The following is a 19,336-nucleotide window of genomic DNA, read 5'->3' as shown; positions in this document are numbered from 1 at the left end:
TTTGTCCTTGCGCCGTTTTTGTTCATGCGCTGTTATTGTCCACGCAGCATTTGCATGCGTTGTTTTTTCCTTGCACGGTTTTTGTTCATGCGCTGTTTTTGTCCACGCTCTATTTACACACGCGGTTTTCGCCCTTGACTGTTATTGTTTGCACGGTTTTGACCTAGAAGCATATTTGCATGTCACCCCTTCACTTCCTAGGAATGATTTCAGATGGTAATTTAAACGTATACTAAATTAGTTTGAATTTCCTTCAGAGTCCATGTTACATTGTACGGCCCTCTGTACGTTTTCTTCTGAGTCAAAAATATTTAAGAATATTTAGATATATTACAGTAGCAATAGAATATGGTACTACCCACGACTGTTGTCGTCGTAGAAAACTTCATTATGATATGAAGTAGGGAAATAAATTAAGGATGTAAGATTTAATATCAAAGTTGAAACATCGAAAGTTAAAGAAAAGCAATAATTAACAAATCTCGTATTTAAAAATAATTTTGGCTTAAACTAGCTGCGACTACATTTATTTCAAAATTGAACTTCTGGAATTCACAGTATGAGCACTGTTAAAAGAAAGAAAAAGAATGGTCGGAATTCGAACCCCGGAGTATCTGCGTAGAAGTCTCTTGCACTAACCATCCATCTAACACATAATGACGTAAACACGCGATTTCTTAATGTTACAGTTTCGCATCCAAGTGACACACTTATGCGCATTTCCATTGCTTTTTTTTATAACTGGTTTTTAAAAGTCTAACATGTTTACCACGATTTATTTCATTTTCCACTAGAACTTCGCAAAAAGTGATTTAATGTCTGAGTATTTGGCACTACTTTATCAGACAGTTTTATCATATATAACTCAATTAACAGAGTCTAACAAACTTCTACTGCCTTAAAAAGTGTTCCTGAACAAAAGGAAGTTCAGTATGCACCCTGTAACTAAGCTATGAAAGGTCTACGTTCAATGTCAACGGCGCACCCACGAAGTCAAATTTCGAAATATTCCTTTCTGTCAGTTTCTCAACGTAACTAGAGGGAAAGCATACGAATAATTGCGTAGAGTTTTTCGTGGCTGAACGGATAAAGTCATGGTTCGATAGTTAAGAAGTTCGTGGTAAGAAACCAGTCTCGGAAGCTGAAGACTTTTTAAAATTCGTAATTCTCCCAGATCTTAAAATCTTTCTCTCCCATCGCAATCATCTGATTTTCTAAATAAAAAAAAAAAAAAAATTAAATTAAATAGAAGTTTTCCACCTTAATTCGACAACTGCCTGGTGTGATGCTCATAGTTCGGAAACTTTCCTTCTTCCGTTTCACAAAATCTCAAATTTCGTCATAATATGGATGCTGTCCAACCATTTTTCTTCTAATTATAAACTTGCATATGTAAATGACCCCTCTCTCTCTCTCTTAGTGTTGTCCATTATGAACGAGCATGCCTTGGGGTGAAATCTTCGATTCTTCAAACTAAATGTAAGCGGTAGAGCAATATGCTATCGTAACTCTATAGGTGTGTTGCTAAAAGCAGCGCCATTGTAGACTTTGTTCGAGGGGGAAGGAATTTCTCTGCGACATAAGGGTTTCACTTTTTTTATCAGTGTTTTACTATACATTTGATCAAACAATATGTTTATCAAACTCGAGAGAGGGGAGAACTACACCCTTCTATCCTGCCCAAATGACGCCCGTGGAACATTTTCTTGCAATTACTAGGGAAAAAAATTAAATTAATCATTGAATACCATTCATTTCTGTTAGTAGTTTTTAGAGTTCAGCGCCTGCATAACAGAATTTGGGAACCACAAAACCTTCAGCCGTGATTGGCAATTTTCATAGATTTCACAAGGAGGATGTTCCTAGCTTGATGTGATACTTAATTTTTGAAGAAAAGAAATAATGCAAATAAAGGTGTTTATGAAGCAATGGGAACATTTTTTGACATTTTTTATTTAGGCTTTACAAAGGCATTTCAGAACAAACGAATGAAAGAGAGGATTTTAGAGCTGTAAAGCTTGTAAAGTTGGTTCTTGTTTTCCCCGTCTGAATGGAAAGAGAAAGAGTATATTACGTCACACAGACTGCTTTAGACAGGAAGAGGAGGAGGGAGCGTTGGATTAAATACCAGGAGTAGGAAGTCGATCTACACGTGTGTTTCTGACTGCATAAGCACACGGCTCAAGAGTTTGTTAGTAATTTGAACTTAAACCTTTTTTAACATTTTGTATTCGCAGTACGGTACATAGAAATATCTCTCTTCCCAAGGAAAAAAAATGTGTTTGTTTCCCACAAGCTAGTTTTTATCTCCATGTGATGAGTACAGTATTTAACCATTCATTTTGGCTAGTCTGACCTCTATTTCTTTGTTAGTTTTGTTAATTATAGAAAACATATAGCACCTTCAACGTCGTACCGTAGTTACTTCTTTTTTACATATAAGGGTTAAGGCATCTTGACGGTCATATTTATAGTAGGGCTGTTACAACTAGCGGTGTGAGGCACTGTAGGAGCGAACAAAGGATATTTAAATTGAGAGTTAAAAACTTTGCCCTAGATAATTTTATAACAAACAAATGAGGTAGTGATGCTTAAATGTTGAAGATTGAAATTTGTTTAATAGCCTAATTTGTTTTTTGTTGCTTGTGGAAATAAAAGTTCTGTTTTCTAATCATAATATTTTTAATTTCCATTAGGGTGGAGCGTTTTGCACCTTTGTTGGAAATTCGATGACGGCTAGTGCGGAAAAGGTGCCATTAGTGGCACCGACTTACTGATTTTTTTTTTATTTTTTTGGACAACCCCTTACCCTGCCCCAACGGACTTAAAGGTTTTTAAGTGTTTGGTTAGGCAACACGCACACCACTAATGACAGAAAAGCTACTTGTGGTAGTTTTTAGTTACCTGATGGCTATAATACAATTATTTTATTAAAAGAAACTTGCAGCAATGCCGGGGGCGCGGTGGCTCAGTGGTAGACCGTACACCTCCGGTGCTTGGGGTTCCTGGTTCGATCCCAGCTCGCGCCGTGTGGACTTTGTGGTGGAGAAACACCGTGCTCGTGGGTTTTCTCGGGGTTCTCCCGTTTCCTCCAACTTTCTTCATTCCACCATTTCTCATCTCTCATCATCACCGCCTCCTTTAACCTAACCGGCATAACCGTGGGATGTAAAACTTAAAGATTTCATTTCATTTTTTGTAGTAATGCCAGTAAATAATTTTAAAATGTTTATGAGTCAAAGTACAGCCATATTAGGTCAGTTGTTGGAATTAATGCTCAGTTTTTGTTTGGAATGCCAAGTTAACTATGATTATAGGCATAGCCCTTGATATAACACGATTTTCTTTTTGCAACTCTTCGCTTATTTTGCTCTGTATGCAAAGTGACCCAAAACTCACCACGGGGAGGTGGTTGCACATCGAGTTCCGCCCACCCACCCACGCAATAGGTATACTTTGACATTTGACCTTAGGTCACGTAGTACTTCTTGGTCTCGAAGCGGGGCATTCTTGTTCTAGCCTTCAGTTTGGGTCTAACGTAGATATCTCTTGCGTTCTGGCCGCACTTTTTCGACACTGCCTCGGACACCAACTTCACTGTGCGTTCCACAGCTTGACTATAGCAAGGGAATGTTGTTGTTAGAGTAGCTGAAGTTTGGATGTTTTCTTCAAGCTGCTGATCCGTTATGTTTCGTGTGATTGGCGGCTGTTAGACATTTAGACCAATTAATCATGTCGTAGTAATTTTCAGCTGTAAAGTTTAATTTCGGAACAATGAAGTCACGTGGGCGGCTTGATCTGGGAGTCTTCTGGCTGCGGCACTTTTTTATCCTTCTTCAGCCTAACGTTCGAATATACGGATTTTCATCTACTGTCATCGTTATCAGCAGGTTTTCATGATGAGCGTAGTATCCGTTTGTTTGTAGAACAGAATTAACTATGTGTTGTAGATTTTCTGGCAGAAAACGTGATAGCTTAACTATGCTAAACAGATGCATGGCGCCCATTTCGCAAGAAGGATTTCCCAGCATTGAAAACCAGACGGGAGCATATAACTTTAACAATGTACTGGCAAAGTAGACACAAACTTGAACTAGGTCTATCAGTACTGATGTAGTGGCGAAGTATCCTACAGACCAATGTAAGCCATCGTGAATGTGATAATGATCCCGGTTTTCTGTTTGCTAGATCGATAGTACACATTCCTGTAGCAACAGCCGTACAAATTTCAGAGATAATTCTGGTCGCTGCTTAAACCGTTTTTTTTTTTTTCAGACACCCATTCAACGGGAATGGGTGTAAAGGAGACGATCGGTGAACGTTCACAATCCTTTAATTTCTTTCCGATGGGGCCGGAAAAAGCGTTGGGTACGGTCGTCCCACCATCCAATTCGGTAACCAGGTGTTGAAATGGCAACTCGTTGGAATGAAGAAGGCAAATGAGATGCTGCAGTTCCTTTCCTAGGGATCTTTGTATCTGACTTATCGCGCCATTATCCCATCCTGTGTTCATGGTTTCACCATCGCTGCCGACTGCCTCAAAACTTAACACGTCGTACTGGTTCTTCTCTAAAAGCTCCAATATAGAGTCGGCAATATCCTTGCCGGTGCCTGACTTAGGTGTGGCATGACCCAAGTATTCTGAACCGGGCTCCGATAGAACTGTGATATGCTTTTCTGTAACCTCTTGTCTTCGTAGTTTGCCGTTAATTTTTCCTTGCACAAGAGTTGCATCATTTTTTCCGTCGAAGTATATACTTGTAGTCGCCCGGCCTAGGTGAGCCTTTTCTTTCTGGATCTTCTCATCCAGTTTATCTTTTCCTATTCGTACCTTAGATCTCTCAACAATAAGATTTTTGTCCTCTGGCTTTATGAGTCTCGCGTCCTGAAGTACGGCAGAAGCGATCAAACCAACCTGTCTGTCTGAAGCTCCAGTTCTAAACGCTACCTCCGCTGTATTTTGAAGACAGATGCGCTTTAGGCTATGTTTCCTTCTTGGTCGCGTCTCGAAGTCAGATCCCGACGTGCTTCCCGATTCAACAGCTTCGCTGGGTTTCCCTGACGACGCCAGTATCTTTGACCTATGCCCAATCCCACTAGTTGATGAACTTGCTTCAACATTTCCAGCGTCTTTCTTGGTTCCCTGCCCCTTAAATCTGCTCACTTTACGGGGAAATATCTTTGACAGAGATTTGCTTGTTCGGACGTCAATATTACCAATGCTCACTTCCGTGATGTTCTCTAGTCCAAAAGAAACTTGAATTCTCGTTTTGGAATCTTGCATATCCTCTCACAGTTGCAATTTCGGCGGTTTTACATTTGCAAGACGCAATATCAAAAAGAGACTTTTCAACGTGTGCAACAAAACCTGCAAGAAATGTTGCTTCTTGTCCTTGTCGACTGAAATGTTTTTCCTTGGTGCGATACTTGTTATAAAATGTTTTCAGCATGTCAAGAACTCTCTTTTCTGAAACAACAAGAATTCTTGCTTTACGCCAAATATGAACAACTCTTTTTCCAACTAGTTTACAAATGTCAGTCACTGGTAATTTAGTTACACTTTCGTCACTTGGAGTGCCAAATAAGCCTCGTTTCACACTTTTCCAAGTTGGTCTGCTATGAGGCTTTTTCTTCATCTTGCTTTCCATTGCTTCCAGACTTGGAAACCAAAGTACACAAAATGTCTCTGAATCCTACAGTCACTAAGAAGACTGTAACTTTAGGTACAATGCACAAACTCTCTGTCTTAACAGAAACAGTAGCGAACTGAAACCGTTAAAGCTTAAGCTGCAATAAACTGGCCTGTTGGATTGGTTGGCCGAAGTATGCAATATTTATACCACCGCCGAACTTTGAGCGAGAATATTCTAGAAACGTCGGCGTAGGTTCTGGAGCTAACGAGGTGAGCGGGAGGTGCGCGAATCTTCTGGACGGAGCCGGTCGTTGCGACGACGCTCGAAGAGGTTGTATAGCCTGCCGCTCAATCGCATTTGCTGTTGGTGTACATAACAAGCGAAGAGTTGCGAAAAACAAATCGTGTTATATCAAGAGCTATGCCTATAATCATCGTTAACGTGGCATTCCAAACAAAATCTGTACATTAATTCCAACAACTGAGCTAATAAGGCTGTACTTTGACTCATAAACATTTTAAAATTATTTACTGGCATTACTACAAAAAATGAAATGAAATCTTTAAGTTTTACATCCCACGGTTATGCCGGTTAGGTTAAAGGAGGCGGTGATGATGAGAGATGAGAAATGGTGGAATGAAGAAAGTTGGAGGAAACGGGAGAACCCCGAGAAAACCCACGAGCACGGTGTTTCTCCACCACAAAGTCCACACGGCGCGAGCTGGGATCGAACCAGGAACCCCAAGCACCGGAGGTGTACGGTCTACCACTGAGCCACCGCGCCCCCGGCATTGCTACAAGTTTCTTTTAATAAAATAATTGTATTATAGCCATCAGGTAACTAAAAACTACCACAAGTAGCTTTTCTGTCATTAGTGGTGTGCGTGTTGCCTAACCAAACACTTATGAAATCTTTTTGAAATGAAATCTTTGAGTTTTACGTCCCACGGTTATGCCGGTTAGGCTAAAGGAGACGGTGATGGTGAAAGATGAGTGAAATGGTGGAATGAAGAAAGTGGGAGGAAACGGGAGAACCCCGAGAAAACCCACGAGCACGGTGTTTGTCCACCACAAAGTTCACTTGGCGGGGGCTGGGATCGAACCCGGGACCCCAAGCACCAGAGGTGAACGCTCTACCACTGAGCCACCGCGCCCCCACAACCAAACACTTAAAAGCCTTTAAGTCCGTTGGGGCAGGGTAAGGGGTTGTCCAAAGAAATAAAAAAAATCAGTAAGTCGGTGCCACTAATGGCACCTTTTCCGCACTAGCCGTCATCGAATTTCCAACAAAAGTGCAAAACGCTACACTCTAATACTCATTTCTAGCATACATTATATTAACTCTTTCAAGACAATTCTAAATTGCCTAAATTACTAACGCATATGTTATTACATAAGAGGCAACATTATATATTAAAGTTGATAAATGACTCTGAAGTTACTATTAGGAATATTCATTGAAGGAAAGAACTGTTCTGAGCTCAATTGTAATTCTGGGTAAAGTTTACATATCTTTTTTTCCTTTTGAGTTTGCTCCAATTTTAAACTTGCCCCGTAGAACGTGAGCTTTTATTTTTAAGTTTATTTTCACATTTCTTCGGCTAGTACATCATTGACGATTAATCTCCCTCGTGGTTAAGCAGTTAGTGTGTGGATCTTTCACGTATGGGTTCGATTTCTGGCGGGAGCTCATGTGATTCGGATCTTACATTAAGCTGTAGGTCCGAACGTGAAAGGGGCGCTAAAATGAAATTCATTGACGATTCTGTTACTAACTAATTTGGGATTACCCAATATACCACATATCTATACTTTTATATATTAATAAATACCCAGTATGTACACAGTATTTTCATTTTTTTCTGTTAAAGGTTCAGTTTCTCATTGGAAGATGGAACATCCATGCAGAGTAACGATGATTTGTGCTATGAAAGGAATGATTCTAAAAATATTAACAAAAACCAGAATAATATAATGAAGACTGGCATCGTCGAGTACAATCGTATAACGACAAGCTCAGCAATCGCCGGTAAAAGTAAGAATAAGGTTTTCAATTGTGACGTATGCTCCTACTCTCTTACTTGTAAGGATGACTACATGCGCCACTTGAGAACACACCCAAAATACAAATACAAGTGTACTCAATGTCTGAAATCATACAAAGTATATGGATCGTTGAAGGCTCATGAACGTGCCCATACTTCTCGCTTCTTGTGTCATCTATGCCAGAAAGCATTTCCAAGCAATTCAGAACTACAGATTCATAGTAGAGTCCACACTGGAGAAAAGCCATTCCGTTGTAAATTGTGTAAAAAAAGGTTTGTATCTAGAGGGTCCTTACGTCAGCACAAGCTGTCTCATGATGCAAAAGAGTACTGTTGCACGTATTGTAAAAAACGATTCAAGAAGGAAAGTAGTTTTAAATTCCATGTAGAAGAGCATTATCAAAAGAAAATAATATGTGTAATCTGCAAAGAAATTTTTTATACCTACAAATTGTTTGATAAACACTTAAAACAACATAAAGAAAGCGCCTTCTCATGTGATGAATGCGGAAAATCATTTAAATCTAGGGAGTATCTCACTACACACAAACATGTACACGATTTCAGTTTCGCATGCACAGTTTGTAATAAGCCATTCCCAAATAAAAAAGGTCTTGAACTTCACAATAGAACACATACTGGTAACAAACCATTCACTTGCGAAAAGTGTGGGAAAAGTTTCACCCAAAAATCTAATCTTAGAACTCACATGAAAGGTAAACACGGTGAATTACAAATATTCAGTTGCATTTATTGTCCACAGTCTTTTAAACTAAAACAAAGTTATAAAGATCATATCAAGACTGTGCATTTGAAAGCAACGATAGTCAAATGTTCGTTATGTAATAACATTTTCTCCTCTAAAAATGTTTTACATGCACACATGAAGAACTCACACACGGGGATAAAATACCTTCCATGTAAAATCTGTGGTAAATCCATCAAGGAAAAAAATTTGAGAAATCATGAAGACATTCATTCTCAGAATAGAATAAAATATTGTTGTAATCAATGTGGTAAAGGTTTTGTGAGTAAGCAATATTTAGACACACATTTAAATTTACATGCTGGTCTGAGACCATTTGTTTGTAAAATCTGTAATGCTAAATTCACTCAGAAAACACATTTACGTACTCACACAAATGCAGTCCATTCTGATAGAAACGAGTTCTTTTGCAACGAATGTGGAAAGAGTTTTAGGTTCAAATCAAATGTAAGAACACATTATATGCAGCATCATTTTAAGGAAAACTCTTTTGTTTGTCACACATGTGGGAGAACATTTAATATTGCTAGTTGTCTGCGAGTACATATACGAGATAATCATACTGATAGGGAATCTTGGCCCTATACTTGTAAGTATTGTGGGAAAAAATTTCGTACGGCCTACAGACTGAAAAGTCATATAGCTTTAGTACATACAAAAGGAGAGAGAATTAGAGTTTGCTGTGAGGTTTGTGGTAAAACCTTGATCAGGAGAAACTTGAAAAGTCATATAGCCACACATTATCTACAAGATAGAAAACAATTTAGTTGCGATATTTGTGGAAGAAATTTCATAGCTAAGCCATCTCTAGTTCACCATATTCGATTTCACTTTAGTAAAAAATCCTTGGAATCTGAAGAGTCTGGAATTTCTGAAAACGATAATTTTAATTAGAACTTGCATTGCGCCATGGAGAAGACAATATTCTGAATTTAGTTTGGGGTCAATTTTGCGATATATGTTCTTACGATGTACTTGTCTCCTCACAGAAAATAGTATTCATATATTTACTTAAATCTGATATTTTGTTTCGTGTGAATAATAATAGAATCGATTCGTGGACCTGTTTCCAGCTCAACCGGGATTCGCCTAGAAAATACAAAGGTGTAATAACGAGCACTTATTGCATTATGGCAACGACACAGAGCACTATTTACACACATCTTGTTTACTGTAGGAATAGAGCATCATGAATTAATATTTAATGTTACTAGGGCCTTGTCTTTTACCTTTTCAGGTAATGCAGAAAAAAATGTTTTATTTCGAATTTTACCCTGTTTCTCATTAAAATTTAATGATTTATTCCCTACATGCTCAGTTAGCAATACTCTCGCCCTTCTTCGTACTGACAGACCTAATAGCTGACTGATAAGCTGTAGTAATAAATATTTTAAAATACCTATTTCTTATGTCAGTTGCTACATAACTAATATCTTTGACTTAACTTGACCAATTATTCTAAATTTACACATTTAAAGGATTTCAATCTTACCGCTCCTCAATGCTGACTCTACATTTTTGAACTACTACAAATTATCCTTACAATATTGTACTTTATTCAGAAATAAAACGTTATTTCTCATATGTAAGACATACATCCTATGAATTAAGAAATCACCTATCAATTTGTACACAATCTGTGATACAAATATTTCCTGATCAATTTATACAGAATTCGTTACATGAACTGCTTTCTGTTGTTTCACCTGTGAATTAATACCCTGGGAGGTAAAATACAGTTCAATCTTACGGGGACACCCACACAAGTGAAACAGAAGATTGAAGGAGATTGTACTCTCATAACTGTTCTCTGGAGAATGGTGTAGAATGTTTGTCTCCGTGTCAAGACGCTCTGATGTTAGTCCCATAAGGATTTCCTCATACACACACACAGACAAAACAATGTGAAAATCATAACACTTGTTACTATTCAGTCTATTGTTTCGATGTGTTGTAAAATAACTCAAGTTTGAATTTACTGTTCTGTGCTGCATGTGTTCCCTGCGTCTCATACTCTACTTACATTTTGTAAGAGTCCAGCATCCGATGTTCAACCTTAGATTTGGTTTCTTGTCTCCGTAGTAGCTAGATCCTCTGCTCGAATCTCCACCGTGTCCTGAACCACTTCACTTACTCCATGGGCTTTCTATGCGAATGTTCTCAGAAATGTCGAAATACTACACAAACAACCTCACAATTTGCCCACTGGACTACCACATAGACTACCTTCACAGGTAATCCTACAGGTCACCTCACAAGTGACTTCAGCGACTACCCCACACGTGACACCATTTTGATCTGTCGCAGTTCCATTACAAGGGCGGAACGTACTTTACAATTTTCGACATTACAGAGTGCTACGTTTGCTGTCGCTATTACACATATTTTAAGCCCCTCTTAATTTATAACTGTAGACAAATCTATAAAAGTAAGAAATACATGTGAATAATTAAGACGATTTAGCTAGTACAGTTTATTTGTAAAATCGAGTTAAAAATAGATACAAGTTGAAGTCCTTTTTTGAATTTAGAATTACAGACGCCAAAAAAGAGGTTGGACGACGAACGCCTTTTGTATATACCACGAAGATGGTCTACTAAGTTAACATTAGTTTTGCAGACATATCACATTCATGGTAAATGCGAGAAACGTAAAAAATTTCTTTAATGTATGTAAGACCTTATGACTATTTTGTTTTTTGCTCACCAATGTTAAGTTTCTATATACACCCGACACTATAGGTGCGTGCGCACATAAACTCATGAAGTATTTTAACTTTTGGTACACATATTGTTATATTGAAAAGATTTACACGTTGATATATAGTGCTTATGTCTTCATCACGTGTAAGGCCTGGTAACCATTCTTGCACCAGACACCTCCAAATATGTCTTTCACGTCTTATTCTGAGTTACCCCTTTGACTTTGTCTTACCCTCGGTGTTTCTTTTATTCTATAATGTTAATAGGAATTTTCCATTGAGTGTGTTCTATCATTGCAATCTAAGAACTACATATTAAACACACTAAATAAATGAGAAGATACACAGTATATACGATATGAACAATTGATAACTTCTCGATTAAGAGGAAAGTGCCTTATGATCAACTAGTTTCCAAAATCAAACATTTAATAAAAAGAAGAAAAATACGACAATAGGATGTACGACTATTACACACTGCTGAGTGGTGCGTATGACTTATGGCAGTACGTTAGTGGAAAATTTGAGAAGCCCTGGTGTACATTATTTCATGTTTTCTATAATTAAGTTCATATTATTAAATTCATCTTAAAATGTGTACAACATTTTTATTCTTGGACTTTATTTTATCTTTAAACATATAGTACAATACATAACATATATGTATAAAGCACTGATCTTTCTAAGAGGAGAGAAAATATAAACAAGAATGAAATTTGATATAAAAAATGTATTTTTAATGCTGTATGTGGATCAGGAAGTCAGTATACAAGTTTGGCCTATTCGGCCTGCCCTTCCACCACATTATGGCAGACGGCGGAAGTCTACTGTAATGTAATTTTGATGGTAAATATAAAATAAAAAGAAATAGTTTCCAGAGAAATAAGCAAGTTCACTTTCAAGGAAGTAAAAATAGAAAGCGAAAGTGGAAAGACATCAAAACAATTCAAGGAAACATACAGGTGAAAAGCCAAAACTAGAGAATATATAACCCGACCAAAAACGAAACAAAAGGTCATTCTTGATTATCTGAATTATTTGGTCAGACTTGATCGACGATTGGACTGTCTTGAATTTTAAGGACAGATGTTCATGCAAGCGTCCGTTGAGTTCGTTGCTTGAGATTTCTATGTTCAGCTACAGAAAGTTGTGTTGCACGTAGAACCGTACTTAAACAACTTTCTCAATTGGCCATTCAGCCATATCGCAAGCAAAGAACGCAACGCACTCTTGCATGAAAATCCGCCTTTAGTCGCTTGAAGTTACAGTCATGGTTAATTCAGCGTCAATCTGCTAACCATTCAAATTGTAAGTTGCTCCTTTATCAGTTATGTAAAAGGCATTTGCAAGAATTTCATTATGCATGGAGGTCTTCCTCCTTGACAGGCTTTTCATATTCAATGCTAAATTGTTTTTATTGTAACTTTTTGATTATGAATTAAATTCAATGTAAGCATTTGTATTAATTTAAATAGAAGATGTGTCTGAATCTGAGATGTTTTCACTTACTGCTGAAATTCCAATAGCTTGCTTGTATTCAGATAATTTTCTATTGCATTAGCTACTCAAGGAAATCGTGTCTCAAGCACAGTTCCTAAATAGAAACAGTGTTTCCAAGTAACAACACAAAACTCTTTTTAAGTAACAAACTCACAACTTCTAGATTTTTGGATCCAAAGATCTGGCAAAAATTTTCTTGTAGGCCTTATATCTGGAGAACTACATACAGTGTAGCCAAACCCAAACTATCAAAAAAATGAAATGAAATCTTTAAGTTTCACGTCCCTCGGTTATGCCGGTTAGGCTAAAGGAGACCCAAACTATCAACTCTGTATGATGTGCTTATTCCGTATGAAATACGAAAACTCGATTTAGGGGCCGTTGAAAAAATTTGTGACCCCTGATCCAAAAATTAATTATAGTCCAAGATTCCAATCTTTTGATTTATATATATATATATATATATATATATATATATATATATATATATATATATATATATATATATATATATATATATATATATATCATTCCAAAAGTTCTTGTTTAAAGTACAAAGCATTACTGTATGCAGATTTACGGAGCAAGACAAGACGAGCAAAAGCCGTTTGAAAATCAAGATGACACGAGAAGAGAACTTGATGCCAATAATTTTATTTAGTACCTTTACGTAAATGGATAATTGTTTGTAGGCTGAGTAAATGCACTAATTAAAGTTCTCGAGCCTTATGCAGAGACGTTCTGACGCGTGATTAGTGCCATACTAAAGAGTTCGACTGACATATGTTTCTTGCAGTAGTCAGGCATTTAGTATGACGCTAATCAAAAGTCAAAAGAACTCTGCGTAAGGACCCTCATGTTTAGATCTCCAATCAATCTCTCAAAGCGAATTTCATTCATATTTAGAGCAAGTCCATGATATAGAAGCATGGTGAGTTGATAGAGTATTAATTTCTGGGATGCAAGTACTTTATAATTTCGATAAGGAATGCGTTTCAGGTAGAGCCCGAGGAAATTTGCCCAAGAGAAGGCATTTCCCGAAGTAAAATACAATCTAAATCCTGTACTGAATTCAGTACTACGATACACAAACTTAAGATGATAATCATGTCCATGAGCTTTTTATGGGGAATTCTCCAATACTATAATCGAACTAATTTACACATTAACAATATTTAAATTTTCATCCCACGGTTCTGCCGGCTAGGCTAAAGGAGACAGTGATGATGAGAAATGAATGAAATGGTGGAATGAAGAAAGTGGGAGGGAATGGGGGATCCCCGAGGAAACCCACGCACACGGCGTTTGTCCATCACAAGTTCACTTGGCACAAGCTGGGATCGAACCTAGGACCTCATGCACCAGATGTGAACGCTCTACCACTGTGCCATCACGGCCCACGTCACAAAGTTAAGCATGATCATTTGAAAGCCTTTCCCTCTATCAATTAGCAATATTACTTCACCTTATTGTTTCCGCGCTTACCGTTATTTTCTTTAGCCAATGGAACGTATTCGTAAATTGTTTATGCTAGTCCATGAAGTGTATATTCCTGATGTAATTGGTAGAGTTTGGTCCACGTGAAAACTTATAGATCTACTGTAGTCTTTTGAATACACGAGTTAACATTTCAATCAGCAAATAAACAGATATGATAGCACAGTAATGAAAACAAACGAATTCCAATTGGCTGATCAGTAATGAAATTAAATTGAATTTCATTTTCGACGTTTATGTAACGTAGGCTAAGAGAGTTTGGTGATTAATTCAAGTGAAAGGTTATAAAAGATTTGGTGGAATGATAATGTGAAAAACGCCATAACTACGAGAAGAACCAACGACACGATGTTGTCCACCACAAAATCTCATGGTCTGAGATTCACACCAGAGTTGAAAACACCTCCACAGATTCATCGTGTCATCTGATTTACTGAATAACTACGAACGTTTCTGATGTGTCATGAGCAATCTACACAATACTCTATTCAAGAGTGAAGTAATATGAGGGAAACCAATCCACATTAATGAAACTTAAAGGGCTAAACTCTTGCAATATTTGATTTTATTATTTTTCCCCTTATGGAGCTCAGAAAATGTATAATACGCAATACTTTCACCATCCAATGCTTTACAAGTGCACCAAAATATACAAAACATTACTCACACTCTCAGCTAACGAAACAGTTATAAATATGTCCGTATACTCCAGCGGCGAATTATCCATGGAACAGGCCTGTCCCCTCCGTTTTGTGCCCCCTCTAAATATTACTTAAATTCTCATAAAACTTGCATTCTCTAGGGGAAAATGTCTATTTGCTGTCTTACTGTAAGGAAACTCTCCGTTGGCTGCTCAGCTGCTGTCGGTGATGTGAGGTATGTTTTCTTCGGAATGAAACCGAACAGATACGAACAAAGCTACGAAGTACAGGAAGCTGTGGGTTCGTCTGAATCCTATCAGTGTATTGGTCATAGAGGAATTGAGCGCATCATACATTTCTGGTTGTTTATATAATTTTAATTTGCTAAGGAGTAAAGCGATCTATCCACCCTTTTGTATAAGTTTATATGATATTGTATCAGAAGGCTTATTATAAACTATGAATTCCAGGGAGTAATCTACACCCCCCTAACACCCCTCCAAATTTCTTTACACATACCCCTGAATGGAAAAGGAATACTTCCCCAAATCCAATTGTATCAATCGGTATCATATAGGTTATTTATTATATCGAGTTAAAAAAAGGTTTAGCGTATAGGAAAGAAGGCAATATTCTTATTTATTTACTTCACTTCAAAATACGAAGCGACCTCGTTCTCATGTACGGCTTCGAGAACCACATGACCTTATTGTTTTGGGCGGTGTTTCGATCGAAACAATTGACAAACCAGACCGCTTATACCTACCCTCCTGGGCTCCGCGGTCCTTTCCGAGAAAAGAGATTGATGGACAGATGCATATGACTGAAATTGGCAACGTCTTCAGCCGGCACTAAAATGTGACAATATAGTAATAAGTCTATACCAGATTCAGTTGGTAAATGCTACTCTGCAACAGGCTCGCAACCAGAGGGCGGGCTAGGGAGGGCCTGGCCCTACCCAAATTTTTCATGTCCCCTCCAGACCTCAATACAAAATGCAATATTTGAATATTTGTATGAGAATTTTTAATGACTTTGTCTCTCCTAACATATTCATGCCCCCCCAAAGCTCTGTGGCTGGTTTCAAGCCTGCTCTGCAAGTGGTGTATCAACGGACGGACGTTAGAAGTGTAGTCAAGACGTTCTTAGAAATAGAGAGATCGGTCGAAGTAAGAATTATATATATTTTTAGACTGAGTCTAGTGTTGTGCGGAAATACATTTGGCGCTAGCTTAATTTTTTTGTAAAGTATATTTTTATTCATGTAAATTCATTGAGCGGAACAGGGCTCATAGCGAGTCACTTTTTAAACTAAAGTTTACTTGTTTTCAAGTTGGTCACTAAAAGTTACATTTTTTTCAAATTTGTCACTAAAAGTTACTTTTTTGAGAGGTAAAGCTACTTTTCGTGTGATTTTTGTTTTGGATTGGCAGTTTTCTAAGAAAAATATAAAAGCAAATGGAAAAAAGGCAGGAACTTGTTACTCGTTACTCATTCTGAAAGCTTCAGTACTTGCTGCCATATGTGAAACAGTTAGTTTTATTCTCACTTCAGCTTTTATTCTTTCTAAAGCGCAGTGGACGGTTGGTGGATGCTTAAGCTCTCAAGGTGGAGTTGAGAACCCTTCTGTGTCTATTCTTTCTTCTATCATAATAATCTTTTAGTTTTCTCTCGTAATAGTTAACGCTCCGTTCAACGTTGTGTGTGTGTGTGTGTGTGGTTCATCATATTCGTTTTGTGTTATGCTTCTTGTATGTTGTTCTTAAGAGTCGGTGATGAATTTGAATATTTCACGTTTTTGAGAACTCTTAATGCTAAGTTAAATATAATGTCTATGATGAAGAAATTCGGAAATAGGCCAGAACTTGTTCCACTTACTCAGAAGCTTTTTACGTCTGCTTAGCGTAACTACAAAGCATACTTAGAAAACCTAAGAAAGAAGGAAGTTCAAAAAGAAAGAAACAAAAGTACAGAAGAAACAAAACAACAGGGACGGTGCCAGAAACGTTTGATGGGGTGGGCGGAAAAGGGCGGACCTAGTTGCTGGGTGGGCGGACAATGAAAATAAGAACTGGGCAATGTAGACATTTTTTTGGACAATAATTAAGTTTCAATCTTTAAACTCTTTAGTTAGCTAAGGCTCGGACCGAAATAGGGGAGGAACAAGGATGTGGAAAACAGCTTTTTTCGCCTTATAGAAGGTACAATTCCGGCATTCGCCTGGTGGGTCTGAAGAAATGCAGGACTTAGGATGGGCTGCGGGAGTTCGTGGCTATATGCTCGACCTACCGAATTCCGCGTAGCAGACACACTACCTCTACTTCCAGTTTTTTTTAACAATAATAACGGTGTGTACTGTGTAGTCGATGAAGTTCAAGACAGCTTTACCTTCTCTCCCTCCAAGAATGCACATGAATGCATAGAAATAAAGAAGGTTCAAACAACACAGACTAACAGATAATACTCTACCTTTCGTTAATATCATAAAATACACAATAAGTAAGTAAAGTAAAACAAGAATAAAATAGGCTATTGCAAACATTTTTATCTTTGAAGCAGTTTTTACAAAAAAGCAAGAGACAAAATATATAAATCATTTATATTTTCTCTCGTATATCCTTAATTTGTGCACATTAGATTTTTTGACGTAATCTCTATATGCAACAGCAAAGATCTATGTTACTAAAAGAATAGGGAAATTCGACAGCATAATTGTTTGATCATACCTTACGCAAAAATCTTTGAAATTGAAACTCAAGTTGAAAAAAAATAAAACAATTATAAACTGGATAAAGAAGTAAATAGCAATTAACAAAACTTCATCATGATCCACAGAAACAACAATGCATTTTAAACTATGAAGGGCTGATCACATGGTACGAACAAGCTTACAATGAACTTTTATATTTGCACTTTAATGGAGTACATTGCGTTGATTGTTATGTCCAACATCGAATAATTTTACCACATTCTCTACAGCAATAGTCATTACAAGTTTTCTTTCTACTGAAAGGAAACAAAGATCGCTTAGGCTACAGTTTGCCATTCGATTTCATAGATAGGTTTTAACCCTTCTAAGACACGAAAAAGAACGTTCACATGGTGAACTAGATAACAGGAATGGTGATAGCAATTACGGCTAATTTGTGAATTTCATGAAAAGCAATTTTGAAACGATCCATCACTTCAGTAAACTGAGAAACGGAGATAATTTTGCATTGCTTTTCCTCCTCATAACATTTCAAAACTTTCGGAAGAAGTTTCATTTCCACCTCTACACTATCGACATGACATCCATAATGACGTACTACTATGAGCAAAATAAATGACGCGTCTCTTTATTTTGAAGTTTTTTTGAAAATATCTCCGTTTTCTTTATATGTTCGAAATTTCGGAAGGTTTCCCCAGCAGGACCGGTTAATAACAAACCCGTTTTTAATATTTGTGTTAGATATTAGCTTAAAATAAAGAAATTAGAAGCAAAAAACATTAAATCGACAGAAATCTCGAGAATTACCAACTCTGCTAAAGTGGGAAATTTTCAAGAACGCGAGGGAATTCTGCAGTTCAACACGAAGCAGCGACATCTATGTCATTGAGAGAAGCGTGGATTATATCTACAAACGAAAATTTTAACGAAATATTTCTAGTATGTCTTATTATTTGCATTATCAGCGAACTCCAAATATATGAATCTATGCTAAGTATTAACATATAGATAGTGAAAATAGTGGAAATTACCTATGGAAAAAGACGAATTGTTAGCCCAATCGTAATGAAATATCGTCTTTACTGTAGAACAGGTTCAGCTTACGTAAGAAAGCAAATAGTTCAGTTAGATAAAGCAACGAGTTTGTATACGGAAGGTAGACGGTTTGAATCCCGTGGAAGTACTGTTGTCATTTTTATCACTAATGTTATTTTATTTTTTTTATTTGGGAAAGAATCAAAATGTAACATATGTGTAAAACTCATGACGATACCAAAAAAAAAAAAAAAAAAAAAGTTTGGATATTTTGATAACAGATTTCCCTATTAAATGTTTAATTTTCTCTATAAATATTTGTCTTAAATTGAAATTGTTTTGAATTTACTACATAAGCAAAGTTGCCCGAAGGAGGAGAGCTCAAGTAATAGATATTCTACGTAAAAGCAACCTATTGTAGAATGATGATGCTTCTTACCTTCAGCACATAATCTTAACGTTAGAGAGAGAAAAATCCTGTTTTTCCTCCCCTATGACCACTCATCTTAAAGCTCTATCTATAATGATTCGTGTCACATAATTTCGGCTCTCCAAAGACATTCATATTTTTTATTATTATTATTATTATTATTATTATTATTATTATTATTATTATTATTATTATTATTATTATTCCTGAATATGAGCCAGAGCCCACTCTGAAAAATTGCATCTGGCGTTCTGAGTGAAAGTTCTATGGGACTATTAGAAAAATATATTCCCGTTTCCTCGCTGATGGTAGAATTTCTTAAACAGTTATTGAATTACGTTCGAAAGGTAGGCGTAAATAGCGCCCCCGCAACAATGT

General features: G+C 37.0%; 1 protein-coding gene across 1 annotated transcript in view; it reads left to right on the top strand.

Moving 5' to 3' along the window:
* LOC145674486 (uncharacterized) overlaps positions 1–12,653 on the top strand; it is a 63,028-nt gene extending 50,375 nt beyond the window's left edge. Inside the window, exon 3 of the mRNA XM_081744610.1 lies at positions 7,505–12,653. Coding sequence (XP_081600736.1) covers positions 7,505–9,338 — 1,834 coding nt within the window. The 3' untranslated portion in view covers positions 9,339–12,653. The remainder of the gene's footprint in view (positions 1–7,504) is intronic.
* The last annotated feature ends 6,683 nt before the right edge of the window (positions 12,654–19,336 follow it).

This window comes from Thermobia domestica, chromosome 17, assembly GCF_964235325.1.
Source record: "Thermobia domestica chromosome 17, izTheDome1.hap1.1, whole genome shotgun sequence".
In the NCBI taxonomy this organism is placed as follows: Eukaryota; Metazoa; Arthropoda; class Insecta; order Zygentoma; family Lepismatidae; genus Thermobia; species Thermobia domestica.
This window is presented reverse-complemented; position numbering and strand designations above follow the sequence as displayed.